The sequence below is a fragment of the Suncus etruscus genome, chromosome 1 (genome assembly GCF_024139225.1).
Source record: "Suncus etruscus isolate mSunEtr1 chromosome 1, mSunEtr1.pri.cur, whole genome shotgun sequence".
NCBI classification, from domain to species: Eukaryota; Metazoa; Chordata; class Mammalia; order Eulipotyphla; family Soricidae; genus Suncus; species Suncus etruscus.
Genome location: NC_064848.1, coordinates 145,866,493 through 145,877,081, shown reverse-complemented (window position 1 = coordinate 145,877,081; position 10,589 = coordinate 145,866,493). Strand labels below are relative to the sequence as shown.

Here is a 10,589-nt window from a genome sequence, read left to right as displayed (position 1 = left end):
TTAGTGTCTTTTAAATCTCTTTTACGCCACTACCCATCCTCTCACCTTCATTATTGTACCCACTTTTTTATTTTTTGGAGGAGAGAATGTGTGGGCTACTCTAATTTATGTTTTTGGGAACCATTTCTGATGGTGCTTTGAGGCCCAGATAATGTCAAGAATCAAACTTAGATCTCATACATTCAAAATATATATAGCATTTTTTCTTTTTTAAAGTAGTGGGTCATCATAACATTATATAACTTTCAGTTTTATAACATTAATAATGAGTACAAGCATACTTTAAAGTTCATCTCCAAAAGCTTAATTTTATACAATTCACTTCAGCATTAGCAATTCATGACAGAACAAATCCTCTACCCTGCCAGCAAAAAGGTATGATTTCTTTTTTATGGATATTTTCCTGTCTGTTATACATTAATAGTTTAAGTATGATTTCTCTGATCTTCATCATTATTTTTGTTTATTGTACTGTCAGGTTTTTCTATAACAAGTTATATATTCATACCTTTAACCCAGCTGCGAGGCATTAGTTATTTTTGAAATATTAGTTATTTTTATCAAGTTATAAAGGTTAATCACATATGACTAATATGATTTTTTGTGAGAATTATTTTTTCTTATATTTGCCTAATTACTTTATGAAGGCATCTTATGTCACAAAATATGTAAATTTAATATAGTGAAGTATGTCCAATTTTCACTTTTATTGCTTTGTTCATCTTGTGAAGAATCTATTTTAAGATATAATTTTAGGGGCTGGAGCGATGGCACAGCAATAAAGCGTTTGCCTTTCATGCGGCTGACCTAGGATGGACCTCGGTTTGATCCCCCATGAGTTCCATATGGTCCCCCAAGCCAGTAGCGATTTCTGAGTGCATAGCCAGAAATAACCCCTGTGCATCACCAGGTATGGCCCAAAAATACAAAAAAAAAATTTAATTTGAATAAATAAATTTTAATGATAAACATACCAAACAGTGGTTTTCTATAAATGTGTTTTATGCTTCAAATATAAACACTATTTTTTAATTAATATCTTTATTTAAACACCTTAATTACAAACATGATTGTGGTTGGGTTTCAGTCATGTAAAGAACACACCCCTTCAATAGTGTAACATTCCTATCACCAATGTCCCAAAGTTCTTGCCTGCTGTAAAAGCTTTAGTTTGGATTCAAAACATAATTCTAAAATATATTTTTCCTAAATAGCTATACTGTTTTTTTTTAAATTCTAGTACTTCATGTCAACACTTCCTGTTCTTCCACCCTCCAGTCTTTTTTTTTTATTTTATAATAGCTTATTTTTATTGAGGATCAGAAGTTAATATACGGTTAACATTATTTCTACACACATCTTTCCAACAATACCCCCATGGCCTTAGCACTTCTTACCTTCACAGTAGCCAAAGGGCCCCTTTCATAATAGCTCAATCCAGGGCCTATTTTAGTAACATAGGATTGAAACATAAACCAATCAGATTTGTACAAGTACAACAATTTTAACCAATGGGAGCATAAACACATTTTGATGGCGGGAAGGATAAAGAGGAACCTGGCAGGATGGGGGGAGGGGAAGCAAATTCTTAAACAAATAGCTAATTGATATTTACGCAAATACAATTATTTGTTTAGCCTATTTTCCATTTAGATCTATCTTTTGTGCAAGCAATAAGGATCATAATTTAAACTTTACAAAAACATATCTATAACTACATGCTTGAGAGCAGTTACAAAAACAGGTTCCATGGAAAGGTTAAGGCATCTGGTTAAGCCAGATTCTTTGTGCTGAGCTAAATTTATTTGCAGAGTTTTCTGTTGGTTCGGGGCTATGCAAACTTTTGTGGCTTGAATCAGACAGGCGGTGGAAAATTCATTCAGAGTTCCTTTGATATGTGGGGTGCTCGATCTCCCACATCTCCCCCTGTTTAGTATACAATATAGAAGGGACAGACGTGCCTCGGAGGACTGGCCACACTGGGTGAAGAGGTGTGGGGCTTCCAGTCACCGCATCTGCTACCCTTGATTCAGTCGTTTCCAAAGCTTGGCAAGGCACAGATTGAGGTCTATGCGCCAGCTCCTCGATAACTTCAAACTTAAGTGGCGGAGAGTTGGCAGGAGGGGAGATGACAGGTGTCAGCTGGTCTTCTGAGGTGCATAGTTGTTGGTACAGAACCTTTGAGTCCTTTCTGGTTGCTTCATCCACTTGATTCTTTACGAAGGTGGTGAGTTTGCGAAAAGCCCAAGGACCAAAGGAAACTAGCAACATAAAGCCAATGAAGGGCCCCAAAAAGGCTGGGAGCACTGTTGTTATCCATGGAGTGGTAGAAAACCAATTTTTGTTCCAGCTCTCACTCTGCTCTATATCTTTTTGTCTATTTACTAAATTATCCTCTATGTGTTGAATGCTATCTCTAGCTAAGCCGAATTTATTTTAAAAAGCAACATTTTACTCTAAGGATGACACAAATTCCCCCCTCCCTCAAAAAAAAATGTTAAATTTTGAACCACGGCAGTTATTCTGCACTCTTTGCTAGGAAATCAACAGTAGTGTAAACTTCTTTAAGTTTGTAAACATTTTTAGCAACAGTTATAAGGCATTAGCAGATTCTAGAGTATGAACAAATGAATAAATATTTGTGCTTACACCAATAACACCTAGGCCTTTTAATAAGGCTAGGGTGATGGCAGTGTTTGATTTTTGTACTGCAGCGGGGAGAGACACAAGATTATATTTAAGAGGTAATAAGGCAATTTTTGATCTAACAGTCAATTTAGGCATTAAAACAACCAAAACACAGTGGTACTAGGACTAAAGAAACAAATGTAAAACAATGGGGGAGATAAACTAGTGAAACAGGCAAAAAAAAAAAACGTTAAATTGGGGGCAATCATGAACTGAAAGGAGAAATCAACGACAAGAATTTGATTACAATTTTTTCAGATTATTAAAATTTGCGGCAGGGAGGTCTTGGAAGAGTTCTTGCATTGGGGATACTTTTGGAGCTAGGCCCAGTTTCAAGGAACAATCCGCGTTAGGGAGAGTTAGTAGGGAGGGCCTCGCAGCATGAGTCCACAGGGGAGTTGGCTGTCATGGATCAGAAAAGATGGATCAGAAAGAACATAAATTGAATGGGAAGGTGATTGATCCTAAAAGGGCCAAAGCCATGAAAACAAAAGAACCTGTTAAAAAATATTTGTTGGTGGCCTTTCTCCAGATACACCTGAAGAGAAAATAAGGGAGTACTTTGGTGGTTTTGGTGAGGTGGAATCCATAGAGCTCCCAATGGACAACAAGACCAACAAGAGGCGTGGGTTTTGCTTTATAACCTTTAAGGAAGAGGAACCCGTGAAGAAGATAATGGAAAAGAAATACCACAATGTTGGTCTTAGTAAATGTGAAATAAAAGTAGCCATGTCCAAGGAACAGTATCAGCAGCAGCAACAGTGGGGATCTCCAGGAGGGTTTGCAGGAAGAGCTCGTGGAAGAGGTGGTGGCCCCAGTCAAAACTGGAACCAGGGATATAGTAACTATTGGAATCAAGGCTATGGCAACTATGGATATAACAGCCAAGGTTACGGTGGTTATGGAGGATATGACTACACTGGTTACAACAACTACTATGGATATGGTGATTATAGCAACCAGCAGAGTGGTTATGGGAAAGTATCCAGGCGAGGTGGTCATCAAAATAGCTACAAACCACTAAATTATTCCATTTGCAACTTATCCCCAACAGGTTGTGAAGCGGTATTTTCCAATTTGAAGATTCATTTGATGGTGGCTCCTGCCACCTGCTAATAGCAGTTCAAACTAAATTTTTTGTATCAAGTCCCCGAATGGAAGTATGACGTTGGGTCCCTCTGAAGTTTTAATTCTGAGTTCTCATTAAAAGAAATTTGCTTTCTAATTAAAAAATAAAAAAATAAACATTATTTTTAAGTGTACAACCTGGTTGGTATATGCTGTAAAATGATTTCCCCCATAAATACTTTTAAAACATTTTTATTCTTATTTTTTTATTTTTGGGCCACACCCAGTGTTGTTCAGGGGTTCCCCCTGGCTCTGCACTCAGAATTACTTCTGACAGAGTTAGAGGACCATATTGGATGCTGGGTATCTAACCTGATTGGTCACATGCAAGGCAAATGTCCTACCTGCAGGGCTACCACTCTGCCCCCCAAAAAAGCATTATCTTGGTAATAAAATTAAATATGCTTATTTGTAAGAGCACATAGAGGAAAATAAATTTAACAATATTTCCCCTTTATACATACTAATCCAATATCTTATATACGTACATCAAAAAGCATATACACACATTATACAAATTATGATCTTGATTTTTATTAATTACATGCATTGTGAGAAACTATAAAAGAAACAATCATTTTTGAAATATTAGAAAACAAAATAATAAAGCAAAAGTATTTAGATTGATCATATTGAAGGATGCCTCAGAAGACTGTTATTTTGGATGTGGGAGCCTGGGTTTGATCTTCAGCACAGCATGGTCCCCTGAGGACTGTGGAGAGTAACCCCAGATAGTTCAGGAATGACGAATTTCTTTTCTCAAGTTTAAATTCTTCAAATCCTATATTCACTTTTGGGAGCAATGGTTGGTGCATTGTCATTTATTGTGATTACCTTTGTTCTTGTTTTATTAAAGCCATTCTTTTTGGCTTCATTTACTAAAGTACTTTTTCCTTTATCTTAGAATTTTCAAAATTTATTAAAATATGCCTAAAGATAGGCCTTCCCTTTCTGAATTATTTTCTAGGGAAGGGAAAGGAACTTTATTAAAAGTTGCTCAGGGGCTACTCCCATATTTGTATTTGGTGACTTTTCCCCAGCATTGTCAAGGACCATCAATAACAGGGACAGAACCGATTCATCCCCAAGCAAAGCATGAACTCAGCCTCTTTTTGAGCTATCTCTACATTCTACCTAGGTCTTTTGATTCATCTTCTAATCTCAGAATTAACTCTTCATAAGCATTTATTTTCATTTCATACTTGTTATATTTTGGTTTCAAAAATAAAAGGAAATTTGATTTAAGGGATATTGTTTACTCAGCATGAATTTTATGTAGCTCCTTAATTTTCTTACATCTTTCGTGATTATTTCAGAAAATGTATTAATTCTATCATCTCATCTACATATTCATTTTTCTCTGTCTTTCTACCTACAAATTAAAATACATGTTTCAGTTTTGCTACTATAGTCACAATTTTCTTATAATTTCATACTGGTCTATTCCATCCCATCCATTTCCTTTCTCATTATATTCTGTATAATCATATTATTTTAATCATATTACTCTTATTAATCATACTTTTTCCTCTCAGTACTGAGTGTCTCACACAGGTTAGGGATATCTTCTACTACACCCTACATCACTTCTTCCCATTTCTTTTCTTGATTGGCATATACTGACCTCTTAAAGGTCTTCCCCTCATTTCATGCTTTAGCCTCTTCTATGAGTTGTTGATGGCTGCTATTTCTGAAAGGAAAGCAGAAATAAATCTTTGACTCAATTTTTTTTTATTTTTAATTTAGTTCCAATGATCTTGAAATTGTTACTGTATATTCATGTGTTGTGGCCACAACTGCCATTGTTCTGAGTGTGTGCTAGGTAAGTGAGGTTTTTCTTTTTTTCTATAAATATTTAATTGTCATAGGTAACAGTTTAGAAGTCTTCATGAGATTCCACTAGTCAGTTGGCTTTTGTCTCTAGATTTTTGGAATTTGAAATTAATTGCAATCTTCTTTCTTTCATATGTTTTGCTAGAAAAGACTGAAACTGATCAAGATGGAATAGACTACTTCTAAAATTATATTGATTTAAACAGACTTTACCTGCCTTTTTTAGTGGGAGTTTCCTATCTCAATGCAAATTGCCTCCTCTATCTGAATGTTTCTCTCAGTGGTGAGGTGGTAGAGATAGGTATCAGTAGGTTTTCAATATACTCTAAGATGGCTAACTGGTAGGATGAGGGTAGGACCATAGGAAGGAAGGAAACAAGATCAGAAAGAGGGGTCACTGCCTGAAAATGATGAGAAATTTTGAATAATAATATGCTTCCTGATACATTTGCTGAACACCTCTTAAACACCAAATACTTGTATCCAAGTAAGTGACAAAAATGAACCAAAACTAAGATAGCACTTTGTCTCAGAATTTGCAGCTAATCTGTAAAGACAACCATTGAATTTAAAAAAAAAATACACATTTTGTATATACACAAAGAACTAGTCTGCACTGAATTTGTTACCTTTTGATTTTGTGTAAATAAACTCAAGGGGACATCATATCAAGTAGTTTTGGGTCTTGCCTTTCCTTCACCTGTGGAATATTTCTTAATATCAGCATTGAGTGGAAATAAAAATAGTCAGACGTAAATACACAAACCAAAGTCAACGACAATAGAATCAAGAGACCTAAACTGCAACAGCTAAACACAAAAGGGATTTGTTCGACTAGCAGTCCAGGAGGATAAGGGTGGAGGTATAGGATGCAACTGGGAATTCTGGTGAGGGAGCTCAACACTGGCGGTGGGAATGGCCCTAATTGACTGTCACTATGTACCTGAAATACAACTGTAAAAGACTTGTAATTTGCATTGATCACAATAAAAAAATTAAAAAAAACCAATAAGGGAAAAAAAAGATTATGCTCCTAATATCTAAACAAATCATACATCTAGACTAACCTAAATTGCTACCTCTTTTATTTCGGATATTTCAAGATTCCAGAATGGCAGATTGCCCTGTGGCAGTTGTGTCTTTCTTGTGCCAGTATTTCTTTTTTTTATATTAGTCACAAGTAGCCTAATGTACTTAAGCTTTCTCTACAAGAAGGTCTTTATTGAATTTTACTCTCTCTTGCCTGGAAAAGGCTGGACAATTGCTGATAATCTGATAATACTAATATTCTGCTTTATTCCTGATATCTCATCTTTAAAGATCACATCCTTTATTAGCTAACCACTTTTCACATGTGATTCAGATCATTCTCTAATTATCCCCCCTTTCTCCAAATATCTGGATTAAAATTAAATTCCTGACATCTTTAGAATTTTTTCTTTGAAATTAATATTTCTGATATATGCAAATATATAAAATTACATTCATGTAGCTGGATGTTATTTTTTTCCAACTTTTTTAAGTCAGTTTACATACAGAACATAATGGAAAAATACCTTATTTGTCCACGAGTTAAGTAAAACAATTTTTTCATTGATGAACTTTACAGAGAAAAATCAGATTTTAACTTATATAATGTTTCTGCTTTCTTATTTATATTTTCTTAGAATCCCTAGTCTAATTGTGAAAGGTTTTCTTTAACATTTTAAACCAACCCTGTTAAAAGCTCCCAAGTTGAACCTAAACAATATTTAATATTAAAATTTAGAATAAGCTGTATGTAACTGAGTAATTGGTGAAAGCAGAATGCCAGAAATATATTTGTATAGCAATCAGAGCCAGAAAGATTTTATTTAGCAATAAAAACCAAGTTATTGCAATGCACATTTTAGAATGCAGTATGACATTTATCATTTTGAATATTACCTTCTGGACTCATGGTTTTGTCCTAATGAGAATTTCTGCACTCTAGAAAATAATGGAGGGTGTAAAAGAAGTAATTTTCCTCTGAACTGATCTGAAAGACAATGGAGTCTAATCTCAATGCTCTGTGTAACAACATGAAATAGAGAGAGAGAGAGAGAGAGAGAGAGAGAGTCATCCCTTCTATCTAAAGTATTTAAATTTTTAAGTATCTCAAGGGCATTCATGTATAAGTAGAAGCAGTACGATATGGGTGAATATAATAGCAGAATGGAAATGAAGTTTGAAGGGATTATCTCTGTACTAATTGGGCTAAAAGATAATATCTTCCAAAAGTGATACTAGTGCCCAGTATATATCACATTGTGAAAGGACTGGAATTTTTTTTTTACTACAGTGTGTTTGTATAGTATAGGAAATTAAAAATTGTGTGTATAGTGGAGATTTGGTAGGAAACTCTACTAATTCAGGTATGTTAAGCCATACTGTGGTAGATGATAGCCATAGAGTTCAATAATTTAATTCAACATTGATATATCCTTTGCTCAAACAAAATCCCAGTGGTTCCATGTCCATTTTAACCAGCAGTTATTTTGAGCAAGTCAGTGATCAAACTTCGATTTCCATGAAATGGAAATTTCCATTTCCCTCTCAGTTAAAGCAGATGGAAAATATAAACATTGGAAGACAAACACTATGAATTTATCCTTCACCAGTCACCAAGAATTTCCAGGGCTGTATATAAAATCTCACCAAGGGATTTACTCTGCTAATACAGCCTACTCTCTATAGCCAAATGTTAAAAATCACTTTCTCAACACAAACCTCCATCCATCTTTCCAGTCATCTAGGCACTTTACACTATTACTACCATCTGTTCTTTCTCAAATAAATTCTGGTTTAACCACCATATTTTATTGTATTCCTCTTATATCCACATCTGTAAATCTCCAATATTGGTCTAATCAACTCTTCAACCATTCTTTTAAATCCTCCAAGTTGTTCAATTAAGTCAGAAAAGACACAATCAATCTATCTGAACTAATTTTAAATTCTAGATCACAAGACTAAAAGGGCCTCAAATGCCCAATGCAAAAATATTTCCCTCTCTGGATAACTACATTACATTTGTACTTCTTGGAGAACCATATTGCACTTTGTGTTTAATATTTTAATTACTGTAAGTAGGTTCTTCCTATAAACATTGTTTTATTGCACAGGTAATAAACTTCCTGAAAATAAAGTCTTTAATATCCCCATGTCAAGGTATAGGACTCATATATTCTGTTTTCCCTCAAATGTAATGGATAGATTCTCCATTATCTGATCCAAGAAACTAATATTTTTATACACTAAATATTATACCTACCTTACAAGAGTTATTCTCTTTAATTTGCACCTTTCCTGTGTGTCATCTATTTACCTCTTAGTCATTCCTAAAACATATAAGCATACTAATAAATGACTTATTTTTTAAAGATTCCTTTGTTTTTTCCAGATAGTCTCCATGTAGTAAATCTCTCCATTTCTTAGGGAATGAAATGATGATAAAATTAGGGAAGGAGTGAGAAATATAAACAATGAAGTTTTTCTTTGAGATGATAAAAGTTTTCCAACTGTAGTAAAGTTTTCATACATCTGTAAATTAAAGCTAATAAGTTGTATAATTTAAATAGGTAAATTGTGTAGTAAATGAATTATATATCAATAAAGTTGCTAATAATAAAACAAAACATCCCAGTGAGATGCCACTTCACACCTTGTAAAATAGCTATAATCAAAAGCACAAACTAAAACAAGTGTTGGCATCATGTGGAGAAAATGAAACCCTCTTATGTCACTTGTAGGAGTCTAAAATGGTGCGGCCACTTTGGAAAACATTTGAGCAGTTCCTCAAAAATTTAAAACATTGAGTTTACCACTCCCAAGGATCTTATCAACAGAGTTAAAAACATATTTCTGCATAAAATGTGTATACAAATAGTCATGCTTGCATTATTTGCAATAGCAAAGAAACCTGTAGTCAACAGAATGCCCATCTTTTAGTGAATAATCAAAATATGGTAATTCATGGAGTAGAGGTCAAGTTTTGCCTGAATAAATGAAACAGTTAGAAATTCTGAAAATACAAAAGAAATTACTATGAACATTATATACCTAAAATTACATATGCAAATAGATAAAAAAATGTTCAAAACATAATACATGCCAAGACTATGTCAAGAAACGACAGAAAATTTGAAGATACATTACTAGTGAGACATTGAAACGTAATCAATAGTCTTTCTCCAAAACAAAATACTTTTTTGTTTTGGGGGGCCACACCTGGTGACATTCAGGAGTTACTCCTGGCTATGAGTTCAGAAATCGCTCCTGGCTTGGGAACATATGGGACGCCGGGGATCTAACCGTGGTCAGTCCTAGGCTAGTGCCAGCAAAGCAGGCACCTTGCCGCTCTCCAACTTCACAAAAGCCCCCCCCCTTTTTTTTTAAATATGGAACGCTTCACGAATTTGCATGTCATCCTTGCGCAGGGGCCATACTAATCTTCTCTGTATCGTTCCAATTTTAGTATATGTGCTGCTGAAGCGAGCACACAAAAGCCCTTTTTTAAAAAAAACAAACAAGCAAAAAAAAAAAAAAAACTAAAGGTTGTCTATTACCAGTTAACTTTGATATTAGGGTTGTAATTGGGGACATGAAGTCATGCCTATGAAGATGGTAAGCTTAATAAATATGTGTTCTGACTGTTTCTTTGTTAAATTACTTCATTTAAACACCATGGTTACAAGATTGTTTGTAATACAGAAGGATTCTTCTGTATTTGTTCATGATCTGTATTAGTTTTCAGATTTGTTTATGATTGAGTGTCTTGGGAGTTCCCCACCACTTTACCTCTTCAGGTTTCCCATTTCACTGCTCTTCCTAACACAATAATTCAGAGTAAGTCGATTATAACCTTTCATTGCCTCTAACTATTCAAGGAAAAGGAAGTATTACATATTTCTTCTTTTAAC

At 34.5% G+C, this 10,589-nt stretch overlaps 1 protein-coding gene and 1 non-coding gene across 2 annotated transcripts; one reads left to right on the top strand and one right to left on the bottom strand.

Annotated features, from left to right (window-relative positions):
* Positions 1-3,109: 3,109 nt before the first annotated feature.
* Positions 3,110-3,933, top strand: LOC126011720 (heterogeneous nuclear ribonucleoprotein D0-like). The gene is given in 2 exon segments (XM_049775531.1): positions 3,110-3,194; positions 3,197-3,933. Coding segments are annotated over 2 exon segments (693 nt in total). The 3' UTR covers positions 3,805-3,933.
* A 6,128-nt stretch (positions 3,934-10,061) lies between these two features.
* LOC126025222 (U6 spliceosomal RNA) lies at positions 10,062-10,168 on the bottom strand. The gene has a single exon (XR_007501268.1). It is a non-coding gene; the product is annotated as a U6 spliceosomal RNA (small nuclear RNA).
* Between the last annotated feature and the right edge of the window lie 421 nt (positions 10,169-10,589).